Source organism: Anolis sagrei, chromosome 10 (genome assembly GCF_037176765.1).
Source record: "Anolis sagrei isolate rAnoSag1 chromosome 10, rAnoSag1.mat, whole genome shotgun sequence".
Taxonomy (NCBI): Eukaryota; Metazoa; Chordata; class Lepidosauria; order Squamata; family Dactyloidae; genus Anolis; species Anolis sagrei.
The window spans coordinates 12,377,032-12,398,315 of record NC_090030.1 but is presented as its reverse complement, the minus strand read 5'-3'; the positions used below and the strand labels follow the sequence as shown (position 1 = coordinate 12,398,315).

General features: G+C 43.6%; 1 protein-coding gene across 1 annotated transcript in view; it reads right to left on the bottom strand.

Annotated features, from left to right (window-relative positions):
• Nucleotides 1-21,066, bottom strand: part of LOC132762995 (sodium/hydrogen exchanger 2-like) — a 41,809-nt gene extending 20,743 nt beyond the window's left edge. The window contains exons 1-8 of the mRNA XM_060756299.2: nucleotides 20,673-21,066; nucleotides 17,511-17,974; nucleotides 14,107-14,357; nucleotides 11,508-11,725; nucleotides 9,465-9,661; nucleotides 5,274-5,363; nucleotides 1,198-1,268; nucleotides 46-210 (exon numbers count right to left, since the gene is read on the bottom strand). Coding sequence (XP_060612282.2) covers nucleotides 46-210; nucleotides 1,198-1,268; nucleotides 5,274-5,363; nucleotides 9,465-9,661; nucleotides 11,508-11,725; nucleotides 14,107-14,357; nucleotides 17,511-17,974; nucleotides 20,673-20,931 — 1,715 coding nt within the window. The 5' untranslated portion in view covers nucleotides 20,932-21,066. The remainder of the gene's footprint in view (nucleotides 1-45; nucleotides 211-1,197; nucleotides 1,269-5,273; nucleotides 5,364-9,464; nucleotides 9,662-11,507; nucleotides 11,726-14,106; nucleotides 14,358-17,510; nucleotides 17,975-20,672) is intronic.
• Nucleotides 21,067-21,284: the final 218 nt, after the last annotated feature.

The window sequence follows — 21,284 nt, the reverse complement described above, 5'->3', positions numbered from 1 at the left end:
AGAGGGTTCCATGAATTCAGCAAAGAAACAGCCAAAGGTACATACAGCAGTGAAGTATGGGCTGGCCCGTAGATGAGCTGTCCTGCTTCCGCAAGCTCAATGGCATGCTTCCGCTCCAGTTTCTCATAGAGAAGCACAATGCTTGACTTGGGTTGCACATATTCCCGGAGCAAAAACTTCTGGAGGTATTTGCTGTTGAAGTATTCCAATCTGTCCAAGAAAGAAAAAGGGAGAATGAGTTCTTGGGCAAATAGAGCAAGGCTTTGGCTTATTTAGATTTTTTCAACCTCCATTGAGAAAGGATTCATGAACAGGATTATGTTGGCCATTAGGAAACAGAATGGTCCTTTCGGGATATGGCCACAGGAATGCAATCAAATACACTTGGCCCACCACATTTGCAAATACGTCTCTTGCAAAATTGATTGTTGATGTATTTGATTACTATGTTCTATCTAGGAATCTCTAGGTCAGTGTTTCTCAACCTTGGGGTCGGGACCCCGGGGGGGGGGGGGGTCGCAAGGAGGTATCAGAGGGATCACCAAAGACAATCAGAAAACACAGTATTTTCTGTTGATCATGAGGGTTCTGTCTGGGAAGTTTGGCCCAATTCTATCATTGGTGGAGTTTCGAGGCATTTGTAGATCAATCCTACGGTCAATGTCCACTTTTTTCATGTCAGAAGCAACTTGAGAAACTGCAAGCTGCTTCTGGTGTGAGAGAATTGGCCATCTTCAAGTTGTTGCCCAGGGGGAGGCTTCTCTCATGTCTCCGCATGAGAAGCTGGAGCTGACAAATGGGAGCTCACCCTTCTCCCTAGATTCGAACCACCAACCTTTCGGTCAGTAGTCCTGCCGGCAAAAGGGTTTAACCCATTACATAACTGGGGCTCCACTGGTGTCCACTGGGTTTGCATGGTCTTTTCCACTTTAGTGGCAGTCCAGTGCCCCTAACCCCATCAAGCTATGGAGGACTGACTGTATTCCTATCCCACATTTGTGCTTAAAGAAAGCAAAGGAAAGGGAAGACTGGCTCTTTTTGTTAGGCAACCATTATCTGCTATGTGACATGAGGCTGAACGGTGCTGAGCGCCATCCCTCGCGGGAACTTTATGCAAACAGAAATCAGACTTGCAAGTTGTTGTTTTGTCTCTCCGCTTTGCACATGTAGAGACTTGTATTTTTAGCAAATCCTTACTTGTCTTTCCAATAATACTGTCCCCAGTGTCCTGATATATCTTCTATGCCAGCCAACAAATGATCCAAGAACTAAACAAAGAAAAGAAGAGGGAGAGGAGGATTTGCTTTACACGGTTGCATTGGGAGATAGCATCAGCAGCCCACAGACAAAACAATGGCACATTTTTATCATGGAGCATATTACTCCAAGAAATAAAAACATAGTGCAAGTTGCCTTCATAATTTCTTCTAACCTTTGAAAAACTACCACATATACTATTACATTTTCTTGTTCAAAGCCACCTTGATTCCAGGTGTCCATTCACACTACACAATTATAGTGCTGACAATCCACTTTAACGGGCATGACTACATCTCATTGAACCCAGAGGGACTAGAACTGGGGTGTGGGGTGTATTTCCATCATATTCTGTGGGCTCCCAAACCCATATAATGACGGAGAAGCCTTCTTTGAAATCCACAACATGGTTAAATACTCTAGAGGTGGTGAGGGGCAAAAATATTATTGTTGGTGGTGTTGCTAATATTATTAGCAACACCACCAACAATAATATTTTTGCCCCTCACCACCTCTAGAGTAATAATATTAGCGACACCACCAACAATAATATTTTTGCCCCTCCCCACCTCTAGAGTAATAATATTAGCAACACCAAATCATCCAGGTGTCCCCTGGGCAACGTCCTTGCAGACGGCCAATTCTCTCACACCACAAGCGACTTGCAATTTCTCAAGTCGTTCCTGACATGGTAAAAAAAAAAGCAACACCGCCAACAATAATATTTTTGCCCTCGCCACCTCAAGAGTAATAATATTAGCAACACCGCCAAGAATAATATTTTTGTCCCTTACCACCTCTAGAGTAATAATATTAGCAACACCACCAACAATAATATTTTTGCCCCTCACCACCTCAAGAGTAATAATATTAGCAACACCGCCAACAATAATATTTTTGTCCCTTACCACCTCTAGAGTAATAATATTAGCAACACCACCAACAATAATATTTTTGCCCCTCACCACCTCTAGAGTAATAATATTAGCAACACCGCCAACAATAATATTTTTGCCCCTCACCACCTCTAGAGTAATAATATTAGCAACACCGCCAACAATAATATTTTTGCCCCTCGCCACCTCTAGAGTAATAATATTAGCAACACCACCAACAATATTTTTGCCCCTCACCACCTCTAGAGTAATAATATTAGCAACACCACCAACAATAATATTTTTGTCCCTTACCACCTCTAGAGTAATAATATTAGCAACACAACCAACAATAATAGTTTTGCCCCTCACCACCTCTAGAGTAATAATATTAGCAACACCACCAACAATAATATTTTTGCCCCTCGCCACCTGTAGAGTAATAATATTAGCAGCAGCACCAACAATAATATTTTTGCCCCTCACCACCTCTAGAGTAATAATATTAGCAGCACCACCAACAATAATATTTTTGCCCCTCCCCACCTCTAGAGTAATAATATTAGCAGCACCACCAACAATAATAGTTTTGCCCCTCACGAGCTCTAGAGTAATAATATTAGCGACACCATGAACAATAACATTTTTGCCCCTCACCACCTCTAGAGTAATAATATTAGCAACACCACCAACAATATTTTTGCCCCTTACCACCTCTAGAGTAATAATATTATCAACACCGCCAACAATAATATTTTTGCCCCTCCCCACCTCTAGAGTAATAATATTAGCAACACCAAATCATCCAGGTGTCCCCTGGGCAACGTCCTTGCAGACGGCCAATTCTCTCACACCACAAGCGACTTGCAATTTCTCAAGTCGTTCCTGACATGGTAAAAAAAAAAGCAACACCGCCAACAATAATATTTTTGCCCTCGCCACCTCAAGAGTAATAATATTAGCAACACCGCCAAGAATAATATTTTTGTCCCTTACCACCTCTAGAGTAATAATATTAGCAACACCACCAACAATAATATTTTTGCCCCTCACCACCTCAAGAGTAATAATATTAGCAACACCGCCAACAATAATATTTTTGTCCCTTACCACCTCTAGAGTAATAATATTAGCAACACCACCAACAATAATATTTTTGCCCCTCACCACCTCTAGAGTAATAATATTAGCAACACCGCCAACAATAATATTTTTGCCCCTCACCACCTCTAGAGTAATAATATTAGCAACACCGCCAACAATAATATTTTTGCCCCTCGCCACCTCTAGAGTAATAATATTAGCAACACCACCAACAATATTTTTGCCCCTCACCACCTCTAGAGTAATAATATTAGCAACACCACCAACAATAATATTTTTGTCCCTTACCACCTCTAGAGTAATAATATTAGCAACACAACCAACAATAATAGTTTTGCCCCTCACCACCTCTAGAGTAATAATATTAGCAACACCACCAACAATAATATTTTTGCCCCTCGCCACCTGTAGAGTAATAATATTAGCAGCAGCACCAACAATAATATTTTTGCCCCTCACCACCTCTAGAGTAATAATATTAGCAGCACCACCAACAATAATATTTTTGCCCCTCCCCACCTCTAGAGTAATAATATTAGCAGCACCACCAACAATAATAGTTTTGCCCCTCACGAGCTCTAGAGTAATAATATTAGCGACACCATGAACAATAATATTTTTGCCCCTCACCACCTCTAGAGTAATAATATTAGCAACACCACCAACAATATTTTTGCCCCTTACCACCTCTAGAGTAATAATATTATCAACACCGCCAACAATAATATTTTTGCCCCTTCCCACCTCTAGAGTAATAATATTAGCAACACAACCAACAATAATAGTTTTGCCCCTCACCACCTCTAGAGTAATAATATTAGCAACACCTCCAACAATAATATTTTTGTCCCTTACCACCTCTAGAGTAATAATATTAGCGACACCACCAACAGTATTTTTGCCCCACCCTACCTCTAGAGTAATAATATTAGCAACACCACCAACAATAATATTTTTGTCCCTTACCACATCAAGAGTAATAATATTAGCAACACCGCCAACAATAATATTTTTGTCCCTTACCACCTCTAGAGTAATAATATTAGCAACACCACCAACAATAATATTTTTGCCCCTCACCACCTCTAGAGTAATAATATTAGCAACACCGCCAACAATAATATTTTTGTCCTTTACCACCTCAAGAGTAATAATATTAGCAACACCACCAACAATATTTTTGCCCCTCGCCACCTCTAGAGTAATAATATTAGCAACACCGCCAACAATAATATTTTTGTCCCTTACCACCTCAAGAGTAATAATATTAGCAACACCACCAACAATATTTTTGCCCCTCGCCACCTCTAGAGTAATAATATTAGCAACACCGCCAACAGTAATATTTTGCCCCTCCCCACCTCTAGGGTAATATAATAATAATAATAATAATAATAATAATAATAATAATAGGTTGTTCTAGCTTTTTCGGGTTGCATGGCCATGTTCTAGAAGCACTCTCTCCTGACATTTCACCTGCATCTGTGGCAGATATCGTCAGAGGTTAGATCTGTTGGAAACTAGGAAAATGCTTCTAGAGCATGGCCATGCAACCCGAAAAAGCTAGAACAACCTATTATTATTATTATTATTATTATTATTATTATTATTATTTGAAACACAACAAGATGAGTCCACAGCAAACAAGATCACTCTGCTGGCAGTTGTATTGGATCACACGTCGGACACTTCCCAAGTATCTAGGACTGTGTGATATATCAGCAAATAATGAGTGCAAATCCCGGTAGGGTGGCCTTTTGCAGCTGGAAGATGGTAATCTTGTCAGTGCAGATTGTGTTTAAGTGCAGGCCAAGGTCGTTAGGCACTGCATCCAGTGTGCCAATCACCACTGGGACCACCTTTACTGGTTTGTGCCAACAAAATAAAATAAATAATAATAATAATAATAATAATTATTATTATTATTATTATTTATTATTATTAAATATAGGAGCAGATACCCCTCCAAGGTCTTCTGGGGGCTAACGCACCTCCTTAGCCACCCATAATTTCCTATCCCAGTGAATGGAGACTTACCCGGATGTGAATTTGTTCTCCCACAGTGGGAGCACTTTCTTGTTCTCTGGTGACATCCAGCAAGTCAACAAGGGGACGAATGGTCATACCCTGTAGTACAAAACAGAGGCGCAGCAAGAAGAAAATGTACACATTTAATACATGATATCTTCTCATCACTAAGCATGAGCACAAAATTTGTTCCTACCATGCATTGTCAAAGGCAATGTTCCTACCATTTCTTTCATTTCTTCCATTTCTTTGGAAGCACGAAATGGGAAGCCCCCTCCTCACACGAGGCTGTTCAAAGCGAATCAAGGTGGCCAATTGCAATATTCACACTTGCCTCTACCAGACAAAAGTTCAATTGAAGAGAGATATTGACAAGCTGGAATGTTCCAGAGGAGGGTGGCTAAAATGATCAAGGGTCTGGAAAACAAGCCCTATGAGGAGCGGCTTAAAGAGCTTGGCATGTTTATCCTGCAGAAGAGAAGGCTGAGAGGAGACATGATAGCAGGCCTGTAGCCGGGGGGGGGGGGTTGTTAGGGGTTCACCCCCCCCCCTGAAATTTTTCAGGTTAAAAAAAACCTGGTTTGCTCAGGAATTTTAACTGGTTAATCAAATTCCCATGCTAAGAGTCCCTCCAGAACTGCAAGCACTATCTCAAGCAAATATTGACAATTTATTCACACTGTCATTACTTGCAGCAATAGCCAATGTAGCAAAGCAACCAAGTTGGGTGGGGGGGGGGGGGGTTGTATGTTCTCATTAAGGAGGCCAGACTTGGTGGAGGTGGTTGACAGGGGCGGAGCTGCAGGCTATTGAAGGCTGCTCTGCCCCCTGCTGTGCTCTTTGCTTCAGTGTGAGCTAGGAGACAGGAATCAACCCCCCCCCCCCCCCAAAATTTTCAACCCCCCCTAAAATTTTCAACCCCCTCCCTCCCCCCCCCCCCCCCCCGAAATTTTCAACCCTCCCAAAAAAAATTTCTGGCTACGGCCCTGCATGATAGCCATTTATAAATACGTGAGGGGAAGTCATAGGGAGGAGGGAGCAAGCTTGTTTTCTGCTGACCTGGAGACTAGGACGCAGTGGAGCAATGGCTTCAAACTACAAGGAAGGAGATTCCACCTGAACATTAGGAAGGACTTTCTGACTGTGAGAGCTGTTCAGTAGTGGAACTCTCTGCCCTGGAGTGTGGTGGAGGCTCCTTCTTTGGAGGCTTTTAAACAGAGGCTGGATGGCCATCTGTTGGGGGTGCTTTGAATGCGATTTTCCTGCTTCTTGGCAGGGGGTTGGACTGGATGGCCCACAAGGTCTCTTTCAACTCTATGATTCTATGATTCTTTCTCCCACCCTGGACATTCCACAGATGTATAAACCTCACATGCCTAATTTCCAACAGACATCACAACCTCTGAGGATGCCTGTGGGTGTAACGTCAGGAGAGAATGCTTCTGGAACACGGCAATACATCCCAGAAAACTCATAGCAACCAAATGATTCTGGTCATGAAGGCCTTCGACAACAGAGTAGTAGTCTTCCTTTTTTGGAGACATGATTGATATGAGTAGCTTCATCGCAAGCAGAATTTCAGAAGGTGAAGCTTGGACACCACCCATGCTTTCACATTCTGAAAAGATGCGCCTGATGAACTCTCATCCAGCAACTCTGGTTAAGTCCAACAGCATTGGTATAGGTCAGAAAGACATGAAGGTGCACACAACAAAACTAATCTGTTAAAAGTAAGAATATAAGGTCCAGTTAAAATCAAAGATTTAATTTAACCACAAGATGGCACTCGAAGCCCACCTTGTTTCACACATTTTCATTTTCTTCTTCTGCCTATTACTTGTTGCTAGTACCTTCAAGTCCTAGAGCCTGGGGGTTCGGGACCAGTGGGGGTGTCACAAGGGGGTGTCAGAGGGGGTCACCAAAAGCCATCAGAAAACACTGTATTTTCTGTTGGTCGTGGGGGTTCTGTGTGGGAAGTTTGGCCCAATTCTATAGTTGGTGGGGTTCAGAATGCTCTTTGATTTTAGGTGAACTATAAATCCCAGCAACTACAACTCCCAAAATCAGTCATCTCAAGCTGGAATGTGTTCAGAGGAAGGAAACTAAAATGATCAAGAGTCTGGAGAACACGCCCTATGAAGAGCGGCTTAAAGAGCTGGGCATGTTTAGCCTGAAGAAGAGAAGGCTGAGAGGAGATATGATAGCCATGTATAAATATGTGAGAGGAAGTCACAGGGAGGAGGGAGCAAGCTTGTTTTCTGCTTCCCTGGAGACCAGGACATATAACAATGGCTTCAAACTACAAGAAAGGAGATTCCATCTGAACATGAGGAAGAACTTCCTGACTGTGAGAGCCGTTCAGCAGTGGAACTCTCTGCCCTGGAGTGTGGTGGAGGCTCCTTCTCTGGAAGCTTTTAAACAGAGGCTGGATGGCCATCTGTTGGGGGTGATTTGAATGCAATATTCCTGCTTCTTGGTAGGGGGTTGGACTGGATGGCCCATGAGGTCTCTTCCAACTCTGGTTCTATGATTCTATGATTCCCCCAACCCCACCAGTATTCAAATTTGGGCACCTTGGGTATTTGTGCCAAATTTGGTCCAGTGAGTGAAAATACGTCCTGCATATCAGATATTTACCTGACAATTCATAACAGTAGCAAAATTACAATGATGAAGGAGCAACGAAAATAGTTTTATGGTTGGGGGTCACCACAACATGCGGAACTGTATTAAGGGGTCACATCATTAGAAATGTTGAGAAACACCGTCCTAGAGGCTGTAATAGGGATGTAAAACTCCACTGCTATTTGAAACTGATTTCCCCAAAATGTCAAGAGTCTATGTGTGAGAATGTCTTGTGACTTGGAGGAAGGGCCAGGAAGGCAGTTCACTTCTGAGACGCAATCACGTAAATGATTGCTCTGTTCCAGTAACCTCAATTCTGGCTTCTTTTGATTCCACTCCTCCCCTCTCCCAGATCTTAAAGCTATTAAGCTTCTTTCTTTCAGTTCTGGGAATGTGTAGTCACTACATTGAGAGCTGGCTGGCTTCCGTGCTTGTAGGGCAATTTATGGTTAGGGGATGGAGGCAATGGCATGCCCGTGACCCTCTGTGGACACAGGCCAATAGGGGCTATAGTGGTCAAAAAGGAGGAGCAGAATCAAAGAATCAAAGAGTTGGAAGAGACCTCATGGGCCATCCAGTCCAACCCTATTCTGCCAAGAAGCAGGAATATTGCATTCAAATCACCCCTGACAGATGACCATCCAGCCTCTGTTTAAAAGCTTCTAAAGAAGTAGCCTCCACCACACTCCGGGGCAGAGAGTTCCACTGCTGAACGGCTCTCACAGTCAGGAAGTTCTTCCTCGTGTTCAGAAGCAGGAAAATCGCATTCAAAACACCCCCCACAGATGGCCATCCAGCCTCTGTTTAAAAGCTTCCAAAGAAGGAGCCTCCACCACGCTCCAGGGCAGAGAGTTCCACTGCTGAACGGCTCTCACAGTCAGGAAGTTCTTCCTCATGTTCAGATGGAATTTTCTTTCTTGTAGTTTGAAGCCATTGTTTCGCGTCCTAGTCTCCAGGGAAGCAGTAAATAAGCTTGCTCCCTCCTCCCTGTGACTTCCTCTCACATATTTATACATGGCTATCATATCTCCTCTCAGCCTTCTCTTCTTCAGGCTGAACATGTCCAGCTCTTTAAGCCGCTCCTCATAGGGCTTGTTCTTCAGACCCTTGATCATTTTAGTCGCCCTCCTCTGGACACATTCCAGCTTGTCAATATCTCTCTTCAATTGTGGTGCCCAGAATTGGACACAATATTCCAGGTGTGGTCTAACTAAGGTAGAATAGAGCATGGGAAGCATGAATTTCCTAGATCTATACACTATGCTCCTATTGATGCAGGCCAAAATCCCATTGGCTTTTTTTGCTGCCACATCACATTGTTGGCTCATGTTTAACTTGTTGTCCACGAGGACTCCAAGATTTTTTCCACACGTACTGCTCTCGAGCCAGGCGTCCCCCATTCTGTCTCTTTGCATTTCATTTTTTCTGCCTAAGTGGAGTATCTTGCATTTGTCCCCATTGAACTTCATTTTGTTAGTTTTGGCCCATTTCTCTAATCTGTCAAGATCATTTTGAATTCTGCTCCTGTCCTCTGGAGTATTGGCTCTCCCTCCCAAGAAAACAACCAGGACTTACCTGTACAAAAACAGTGAAAAGGATAACAACGGTTGTTGCAGCGATAAATAGCTTCTTTCTCGGAAAGTCGGGGAGTAAGAAAACCAGAGAAAAACAGATGGCTCCTCGGAGGCCGCCATAAGCGATAATGAACTGGTCCTTGGATGTCACAGTATTCACATGTAATCTGTTTATGATGAACGTCAGGACAAGAACTCCTGAAAGAAATGAAAAGGGATAGCAAAAGATATTATTATTATTATTATTATTATTATTATTATTACTATTATTATTATTATTATTCATTTATGTTAAATATGAATGCTGAACAGTTACAAATGATTACTGTAGCTTACAGCACAACTTATGCAAGTCCAACTTATGGTAGTGTAGATCCAGCCTAATATTCTACCTAATATACAAAAGCTATGTTGATCCCATCAACTTCATACATCTCATTAAAATAATAGGTAGGGGTTTTTTTATTAATTAATTATACTTTTTTAATTCTTGCAAACGCTTACCAATTATTACTCATAAATGACAACAATCTTGGACATCATATATATATATGCGTTCCATGCAGTCACACCGGCCAAATAACCTTGGAGGTGTCTATGGACAACGTCGGCTCTTCGGCTTAGAAATGGCAATGAGCACCAACCCCCAGAGTCGGACACGGCTGGACTTAATGTCAGGGGAAAGCCTTTACCTTTACATACATACATATATAGGAAAGTGTTTCATGAGATATGATGTGTTCTCATACATTTTGTTATTATTTATTTATTTATTAATTACTATATTTATATACCATCCCTCTCAGCCCACAGGCGACTCGGGGCGGTTTACAATTGGTGCCAAGACCATAAAATACCATTTCAATACAATAAAAACAATCAAATAATAAAACCATAACAAAATCAATAAAGACATGAACATTAGGGTCTCCTATTAAAAACATTGTCCAATCACATCGTCCAACCATTTCATTTTCCTATGTCTATTACACTGTATTTGGAAATGCCTGCTCAAAGAGCCAAGTCTTGACTCTCTTTCGAAATGTTAAAAGGGAGGGGGCCGATCTGATATCCTTAGGGAGGGCATTCCATAGCCAAGGGGCCACCACTGAGAAGGCCCTGTCCCTCGTTCCCGCCAGCCGTTCCCGCCAGCTGTACTTATTACAATTTATGTATGTGTCCGTATTTCTTATAAGGGGTTGGTTTAACCTCCACTTTGCTAGTAAACCTCTGCTTTGCTGATCCAACAGGAAACAGTCAGATTGCAAGAGAAGACATCACTCCTGTGGCATCAGCTCTATTGGCTGCCAGTCTGCTACCGAGCAGAATTCAAAGCCCTAAATGTTTCCGGCCCATCTTACCTGTCCAAACATATCTCCTCTATGAACCATCACAGAGGTTAAAATCTTCTGGGAAGGCTCTGCTCTCGGTCCCACCCCCTTCACAAGCCCAACTGGTGTGGATGAGAGACAGGGCCTTCTCAGTGGTGGCCCCTCATCTATGGAACTCCCTCTCTGGTGAAATTATATTTGCTCCCTCCCTGCTGGCCTTCAGAAAAAACTACAAACTTGGCTCTGAGATTAGGCTTTCGGTCAATAATGGGAGCAAGGCAATAAAAGATTATAAATTAATTTAATGACGACCCGTACTGACCTGGATTATGTGATTTTAATTGTTGCTTTAATGTTATGTTTTAATTGGTTGGCTTTAATGTTTTTGTTTATTCATTGATGTATGTATACATGTGTGTCACCAACATGAAATGTTTGGAAAGCACTACCATAGAGTCATGCTGAAGGACCCAGGAGAAGCCCAGAGAGGATATGTTTTGTGGGACATGGATAAGTAAAACTACAGGCACCTGTCCCATGGATATGGGGGTCATATTCTACTCAATGACACATTCAATGATCTTGCTTGGGTCCCCTTTTAATTGAGGGCCAACCTTGAACGCAGGCCAGTGTGCCATTATATTCCTGGAGGGAAATGTTCTTTGACCACAAGAGCCTCTTCCCAAAGATACTTTTTGTAAACCCCTTCCTACCTAATGCTCTCCAAAGGAGACAGAAAATGACTGTGAAGCAAATGTAGGGCCAACTCCATTCGTGATTGTCACCGATGGTGGAGACTCCAAGGAAGATGAAGATGAGGGTGTCGCTGACGCTGCTCCACATCTTCATGAAGTATTTTATGGTTGTGTGGGACTTCAGGGAGATGTTGGCCTCCACATAACGTTTCATGCCCATTGCACAAGCAATGATTCTGGAAGGGGAAAAAATGGCATAATAACGATGTTGTGCACATCCAAATTATTTCCAACAGAAGGCAAATCTATTGCTGTCTTTTCTTGGCAAGAGTTCTCCAGGAGATGTTTGCCATTGTCTTCCTCTAAGGCTGAGAGAGCGTGACTTGTCCAAGGTTTCATGGCTAAGTACAGATTCAAACCCTGGTCTGCATATAGTCAAGTGCTCAAACCAATACTAGGAGCCCCTGGTGGCACAATGGATTAAACCCTTGTGCTGGCAGGACTGCTGACCGCAAGGTTGGCGGTTTGAATCTGGAGAGTGGGGTGAGCTCCTGTCTGCCAGCTCCAGCTCCCAATGCAGGGACATGAGAGAAACCTCCCACAGGATGGTAACACCTCTGGGCATCCCCTGGGTGACATCCTTACAGACTACTTGACCAGGGACAACTTTGAACAGGAACTCCTTTGACCAGGGACCACTTTGACCAGGGACCACTTTGACCAGGGGCCACATTGATCAGACCACTTTGACCAGGGACCACCTGACCAGGGACCACTTTGACCAGGGACCACTTGACCAGGGACCACTTTGACCAGGGACCACTTTGACCAGGGACCACTTGAGCATGGACCACTTTGACCAGGGACCACTTTGACCAGGGACCACTTGAGCATGGACCACTTTGACCAGGGACCACTTTGACCAGGGAACACTTGACCAGGGACTACTTTGACCAGGGATCACTTTGATCAGGGACCACTTGACCAGTGATTACTTTGAGCAGGGACCACTTTGATCAGGGACCACTTGACCAGGGACTACTTTGAGCAGGGACCATTTTGGACAGGGACCACTTTGACCAGGGACCACTTCACCAGGGACCACTTTGACCAGGGACCACTTTGACCAGGGAACACTTGACCAGGGACTACTTTGACCAGGGATCACTTTGATCAGGGACCACTTGACCAGTGATTACTTTGAGCAGGGACCACTTTGATCAGGGACCACTTGACCAGGGACTACTTTGAGCAGGGACCATTTTGGACAGGGACCACTTTGACCAGGGACCACTTCACCAGGGACCACTTTGACCAGGGACCACTTTGACCAGGAACTACTTTGACCAGGGACCACTTGACCAGGGACCACTTTGGCCAGGGACTACTTTGATCAGGGACCACTTGACCAGGGACCACTTTGACCAGGGACTACTTTGACCAGGGACCAATTGACCAGGGACCACTTTGACCAGGGATCATTTGGCCAGGGACCACTTTGACCAGGGACCACTTGGCCAGGGACCACTCTCCAACATTAGTACCAAAAGAGTTACAAATCAGTTTTTGGTCAACTTTAGATTTGGTTTGGTTATTTGGGATGCTGACTCAGAAAATTGCATTGGATAGACCACATCAGCTCTAGTTTCTGATACAGAACATATGCCATCCAGTAGTTGCAACGGTGTAGCCACGGTGAGGCCGTGAACCATATTTTAGTTCTTGGGGACCACTGGTGGTCCATGGACCAGAGGTTGGGAACCACTGTGTTATAATGGATAAAAGCAAGTTTTCCATATATTGATGGTCACAAACGCATTTCTAAGAAACTAAGTAAGAGGAATATATTTGTGTAATTGTGAAATCACTTTGTAATTTCCAGTCTTCATTTCCTTTTCTCCTTTTTTAAAAAATTGGCCTGTCTTTATCAGGACTGAATGGCATTGAACCATGGCAGAGAAACTGGTGTCTAACTGCATTAATTTTACAGTGCAGATGCACCCCAGGACACATTCTCCATTATGGCTCCCAGTTCAACAATGAATGTGTTGTCTAAGGCTTTCATGGCCGGAATCACTGGGTTGCTGTGAGTTTTCTGGGCTGTATGGCCATGTTCCTGAAGCATTCTCTCCTGACATTTCACCCACATCTATGTCAGGCATCCTCAGAGGTTGTTTCCAACAGACCTCACAACCTCTGAGGATGCCTGCCATAGATGTGGGCAAAATGTCAGGAGAGAATGCTTCTGGAACATGGCCATACAGCCCGGAAAACTCACAGCAACCGCAACAGTAAATGTTCACAAACAGTGTACAACTAAAACACTGACAAGCTCAGGAAAATCTCAAAGTTCTCAATATTTTGTAAAAAAAATATATTTCCGAACACCAAATGCTCATATTATAGTCTGACTTCATTTGAAGAATCCTCATTTCTGCCTCTTTATAGAAACAGAATGGTGGCTTTGTCCTTATGCCAATTTTCCAGAAGCTTTTATACCCCTGTCCTTCTCACAATTCTATGAAACATTCAGCTCTCTTTTGCAGCATGGGTTCAGTTTGGATCAATATTTAGCCTCTCACAAACTTTCTGCCCCTGAGTGCCTCCATTTACTTACGCCACGATGCCAGAGAGATGGAACATTTCTGCAGTCAGGTAGGACAGGTAGCTGTAGAGGAAGACGAAGAGGGGCTCGATGACGCGGATGTTGTTGGTGAAGCGTGTGGTGAAGGCGGCGATCATGCCAAACAGGAGGCCAACCAAGACCCCGCCGATCCCGACAATGAAGAATTTCCCAATTCCTGCAAACACATCTGCTGTTTTGATCGATGGCATTTCACAGAAGGACCTGAATAGCTTGTATAACACCTGGGAAAGACAGAAACCATGAAAGGAAGCAGAATACATTGGTTAGGAGCACAAGACCCATTTCACAAAATACTATTAAGTCAAGAACCATTCCAATTGTCACCTGTAATTGTTTATTATTGCACTGAGATATCAATTGTTGCACTATCGCTTGGTCCCACAACCAGGATTTAACTTTCTTTCTGAAGGACAGGAGGGAGGGGGCTGATCTAATTTCCCTGGGGAGGGAGTTCTACAGCCGAGGTGCCACCACTGAGAAGGCCTTGTCTCTCGTCCCTACCAGTCGTGCCTGCGAAGGAGTGGGATTGAGAGCAGGACCTCCCTGGACAATCTTAATCTCTGAGATCATTCATAGGAGGAGATACGTTCGGACAGGTAAGCTGGGCCAGAACCATTTAGGGCTCTATAGGCTAAAACCAAGTAGCCCCCAGTGGCACAGTGGGTTAAAGCGCTGAGCTGCTGAGCTTGTTGACTGAAAGGTTGCAGGTTCGAATCCAGGGAGCAGCGTGAGCTTCCACTGTCAGCCCCAGCTTCTGCCAACCTAGCAGTTCGAAAACATGCAAATGTGAGTCGCCCTAAAGGGCTGAGAATTGCGGTATATAAGCGAAGTAAATAAATAATTAAATCAATCAATCAATAGGTACCGCTCCGGTGGGAAGGTAATGGTGCTTCATGCAGTCATGCTGGCCACATGACCTTGAAGGTGTCTACGGACAATGCCAGCTCTTCAGCTTAGAAATGGAGATGAGCATCACACCTCAAAGTCAGACACGACTGGACTTCATGTCAGGGGAAAACCTTTACCTTTACCTAGGCTAAAGCCAGCACTTTGAATTATGCTCAGTTGCAAACCGGCTACCAGTGGAGCTGGTGCATCAAGGGAGTTGTGTGCTCCCTGTGCCCTGCTCCAATTAGAAACCTGGCTGCCACCCATTTGTTTGTTTATTTATTTATTTATTTGAAACTTTTGTATCCCGATCTTCTCTACCTCCGTAGAGGGACTCAGACCGGCTGCCGCCCATTGGACTACTTGAAGCATCCAAACAGTCTTCAAAGGCAACCCCACGGAGAGCACATTGCAGTAGTCTATTCATGATGTAACATGAGTGTGGACCACTGTGGTGAAATCTGATTTCCCAAGGTACGAGCGCAGCTGGCATACAAGTTTTAATTTTGAGAATGCTCCCCTGGCCACCGCCAAGACTTGGGGTTCAAGGCTCAGCGATAAATCCAGGATCACTCCCAAGCTGCAAACCTGCGTCTTCAGGGAGAGTGTAACCCCATCCAACACAGGCTGTAACCCTATGCCCTGTTCAGTCTTGCAACTGACCAGGAGAATCTCTGTCTTGTCTGGATTCCCTCATCCAGACCGTCACAGCGGGCAAGCACTGGTTCAGGGTAGAAAGGAGTGATAGAGATGGACATCATCTGCGTGCAGAAGACATTGAACTCCAGAATTCTGGATGACATCTTCCAGCAGCTTCATGTAAATGTTAAACAACTCAAATGCACATGTGGATCAATGAAGGGACAATAACACAGTGTTGGAGAATATGCCTGGCTCATTTACCCAGCCCCCTCCAGTTCCCATACAGGATGAATCCAATAGAGCAGGCATGGGCAAATTTCGGCCCTCCAGGTATTTTGGACTTCAACTCCCACAATTCCTAACAGGCTGTTAGGAATTATGGGAGTGGAAGTCCAAAACACCTGGAGAGCCAAAGTTTGCCCATGCCTGCAATAGAGCTTATATTATGAATTGTTTACTCATCAGCCAACATGGCCATCTCATAAGCCAACATGGAGGCCATGTGGAGGCACAGTGGGTTAAACCACCAGCTACAAAAAAAATTGCTGACTGGAAGTTGGCAGTTCAAACCGTAGGTGGGGTAAGCTCCCACCATCAGCCCTAGCTTCTGCTTACCTAGCAGTTCAAAAACAGAAATGTGAATAGATGAATAGGTACCGCTGTGGGGGGAGGTTAAAGGCACCCTGAAGAAGTCATGATGGCAATTCGATCAGGAAGGTGTCCATGGACAACAGGTTCCTCGGCATGGAAAATGGGACAACAGCACCTCCCCAAGGCAGCCTCCAGATGCCAGAAGTGAAAATGAAAGAAGCCTTGCCTCTATCTATGTCAGTGGTTCTCAACCTTCTTAATGCCATGACCCCTTAATACAACCCCCCATTTTGTGGTGATCCCCAACCATAAAATTATTTTCGTTGCTACTTCGTAACTGTAATTTTGGCTACTGTTATGAATGATAGAAGAATAGAGTTGGAAGAGACCTCATGGGCCATTCAGTCCAACCCCCTGCCAAGAAACAGGAATATTGCATTCAAAGCACCCCTAGCAGATGGCCATCCAGCCTCGGTTTAATATGTAATGTAAATATCTGATATTCAGAATGTATTTTCATTCATCGGACCAAATTTGGCACAAATACCTGATACGCCCACATTTGAATACTGGTGGGGTCGGGGGCTGGATTCATTTTTATCATTTGGGAGGTATAATTGCTAGGATTTATAGTTCACCTGCAATCAAAGAGCATTCTGGACTCCACCAATGATGGAATTGAACCAAACTTGGCACTCAGAATTCCCAAGACCAACAGAAAATACTGGAAAGATTTGATGAGCATGGATCTTGGGTTTTGGAGTTGTAGTCCACCCACATCCAGAAAGTACTGTGGACTCAAACAATGATGGATCTGAACCAAACCTGGCACAAATACTCAATATGCCCAAATGTGAACACTGGTGGAGTTTGGGGAAAATAGACCTTGACATTGGGGAGTTGCAGTTGCTGGGATTTATAGTTCACCTTCAATCAAAGAACATTCTGGACCCCACAACTGATAGAATTGGGTCAAACTTCCCACACAGAACCCCAATGCCCAACAGAAAATACTGTGTTTTCTGATGGTCTTTGGCGACCCCTCTGACACCCCCTTGCGACCCCCTCAGGGGTCCCGACCCCCAGGTTGAGAAACACTGATCTATGTATTGTCTTTCTTTGTTAATTATATCCTGTTTGTGGGACATATATGTATTCTGTCATCCGCTCTGAGTCCCCTCAGGGAGATAGAGCAGAATATAAATAAAGTATACTATTATTGTTGTTATTATCCTTGCTTTCCATCTACTTACAACTGTTACAGCATCGTTGAGGAGGGACTCTCCAAATACCAAAATGTGAAGCTTTTCGTTCACGTGTATCTCTTCGAAGACGGACAATACAGCAACGGGGTCCACGGCTGCAATCAAGCTGCTGAACAAAAGGTTGTGGAGCAAAGAGATGTCGCTCAGCTGGAAAGTCTCCACTTGGCAAATGCCATAGAGCGAGAATCCAATCCCAAAGACATTCCATATCGTCCCCACGACAGCGTACAAGAGGATGGTCCCAATGTTCTCGAAGAAGGGGCGGCTGGGCATGAAGTATCCGGCATCCAAGACAATGGGTGGAAGGAGGTAGAGGAAGAAGATGTCGCTGTCCATGACCGGAGGGGATTTATCATTGAGGCCGTAAATGATCCCACCCATGATCAGTCCCACAAAGATCAATAAGCAACTCTCAGGCAGGACAGAAGGTAGCTTTTCAAACAGATGGAAGCCTGCCAAGGGAAGAGTCAACATGAACAGGGAATTCCAGACCTTTACAGAAAATGGCTGTGTATCCTCATTCCATTTAGTTTGTCTTATGCGCTAACTTCTTACCACTTTGCCACCCTTCTCAGTGTAGTGTGAGTTTTGGGTCTCTTCTCATTTGCATGGTGCATTTAACCAAGTTCACTATGCCTTACGGTGCATCTACACTGCATTTTAACACCACTTTATCTACCATGGACTCCTGGGATTTGTAGTTTGGCGAGAGAAGGATAAAGACCTTATAAAACAACAACTCCCATGATTCCATGGCAGCAGCTAACCCTTCACCTAGCACCAGCCAATCCAGTTCTGTGGACCTCAGACTGTGTGTTCCAAAATAGCTAGAATTATGTATATTTTAATAGCTGCTCATCACAGAGGGCCACTTCACCTAGCAACTGCCTTTTTGATACAACCATGCAAATATACATTGATTTTTACAGAGAGAGAATAGATGAAAGCATACACGCTTGAGTAATAGGACAAGCCTAATAGGAATCTAAGGAGAAAATTCCATCCAAAATTCCATCCAAACAGACATGACAGAAACAGATTTTCTTCCCTCACTCTGTTCCATGGCCTACATGCAAGTTAACACTGATAACCAAGGTCCAAAAATCAACACAACCTAATTCCACAGAGAGAAAGGTTATGGCTTGAGTTTTACAGACAACACTGGAAAAGGGACCTTTAAAGGAATATAACATTAAAATTTTCACTGGGAGCTCTTATGTCTTTGTGTCCAAAGCAGCTCTGTGGACCTCAGACCGTGTGTTCCAAAATAGCTAGAATTATGTATATTTTAATAGCTGCTCATTAGATACCTAAAAGCTGCTCATTGTGGTTATCTCAGCCTAATGTTTAGGGAAATTGTTCTGCTTTTTTCAAAAGAGAGTTTTGCGGCTGGCCCATGCTTCTCAAGGCTTTTGAGTGCCCATAATCAGACTGGTTTATTAATTATTCTTAAAGCAGGTTGAGCTTTTAAGAAGGAGGAAAATGTCCGTGTATCTTCTGAAGCTTGTTCTCAATACATCGCCTCAATTTGGTTGATTAATTTGGGCTCCAAATGTGTTTTGGACTCCAACTCTCATCAGCCTTGGCCAACAGGGCCAATGGTCAGGGATGATGGGAGCTCTAGTCTAACGCGGGGTCTAAATCAGTGGTTCCCGACTTGTGGTCCATGGACCACCACTGGCCTGCAAGAACTAAAATATGGTCTGCGGGCTCATCATTATTACACCATTGCAACAAGAGCGGCTGGTCTTGCAAAACCCTCTTATAGTGACGAGGCTTATTGAATATGGTTTTCTGTGGGTGAGCAGATGGCAACTACTGGATGGTATATGTTCTGTATCAGAAACTAGAGCTATCCAATGCAATTTTCTGAATCAGCACCCCAAGTAACCAAACCAAATCTAAAGATGACCAAAAACTGATTTGTAACCCTTTTGGTACTAATGTTGGAGAGTAGTCCCTGGTCAAGTTGTCCCTGGTCAAAGTGGTCCCACTGGTCTAAATGAATACAGTATACAAGTCACAAGATATTAATTCTGAAATGATAAACATCAGAACTAGATACTAGAGACTCCCAATACTGCCACTTGGGCTCTGTTAGAGACCAGACTAAATCATGGTTGAAACAGACCCAAAAGCAGAGAGTTTGCCTTTCCTGTTTGGTCTATATTTTATTTTCCATAGAGGTTATACCCCTCTATTACTACATTGCAAACATGAGACTCACCCCACTAGGATACCAATTGTATCAATTTGTTCTGTTGCATGAAGAGTTCAAGTTCATCTTGTTTATTTCTCATGCTTTGTGATTTAATGCAGAGACACCAAAGACCATGGGCCATCCCCGCAGCTGCCTATTTAAGTGTTTCGCCTTCTCTTTGTTGAATTCTTGTTCTTCTTGCCCAGTTCACTCTATGACAATTGGAGAATTCTCTCCTGATCAAGTCCTGCCTTTGCAAATAATTCCCCCAGATGATTCAGTTTAAGGCCTTCCTGATCAGATTTGAAAACCTTTTACCAAAACCTTTCCTGCCAACTTCTTTGAAGTGCAAGCCAGTGACAAAAGACCTTTAGAGGCCCTAAGAACTTAAAAGATTTTGATGCCTCCATATATATCTAGTTCAAAATATTAACAGTAATAAACTGTAAAATAAAACTATGTATTTTTTCCAATAAGAAACAAAACTTACAATAAGATGGAAAATGATGTTTATTCTTATATACTTCCATTTTATTTATTTTTGACAATATTTCTCCTACTTTTGTACTAAATGCAAAGTTGTTTATTGTGGAACCTAGTTCAGCTGCAACCTTTGCAGTTTGGCGCCATAAGATCCATAGAAAATCCAGCAATTGAAAAGTTCTTTAGTGTCCTTCTTCCCTCGATACCCTAAATACATGCTTATTTTGTTTAATGATGGATCTAGTTCCTCACTGTCAAATATATAGAAGCAATGGAGTATACTGTCTCTGAATATTGACGTTCTACGTGTCTAGTATGAAGTTCATTTTGTAAAGTTAGCATCATCGAGAGCAACAACAATGATAAGGAGTTCTGACAGGTCATATACATCACCAATAAAATATATTACCCTCAATGTCCATTTAGAAAGCCCTCTTCTGGCCTTGGATAACATTCCAACCACTTACCTATTTTGGCCAAAGAAGCCAACATGATCCACAAGGTAATTTCAAAGGGTACTTGGACATGCTGGTAGTCCAAAGAGAAGAACATTGGGTGAGCTTGGGACTCATTCCCCTTCAGCTCCAAGTCCAGGTCCTCAAGAGATTGCAGCATTGCAGATTTCTGGAGACCCGCAGCTGCCCGGATGGAGAGGAGAATGCAAGCCGAGGGTCCCAGGAGCCATGACCCTGGCAGTGCCACCTTTCCAGGGATCGGGCTCTGCATTTCCCTCTTGAACCCTTCTCTGTTGGGGGAAGTTCTGAGAGGACTGGCTGCCCGGCTGATGCCCGCTCTTAGAGCTCTTTCTGCCTGGCTGTTCTTCTGGAGGCTGCTCTAGTTAAATGCACCCTGCAGCCTGCTCCAAATGACACAGATGGGCATGAGAGAGGAAAGCAACCACTGGGCTGGGCGGAGAGGGCATCTGACACTGGACTCCTCACCTTGTGAGAAAAATAGCATAATTATCTTTAAATTGAATTGCAGCAATCCTGTGCCTAACCTTTTCTCTTTTACTGCTCTGCAAAGAAGATTATGGTGGTTATTTATTTATTTATCGTGTCATCTGCAACCAGAACATT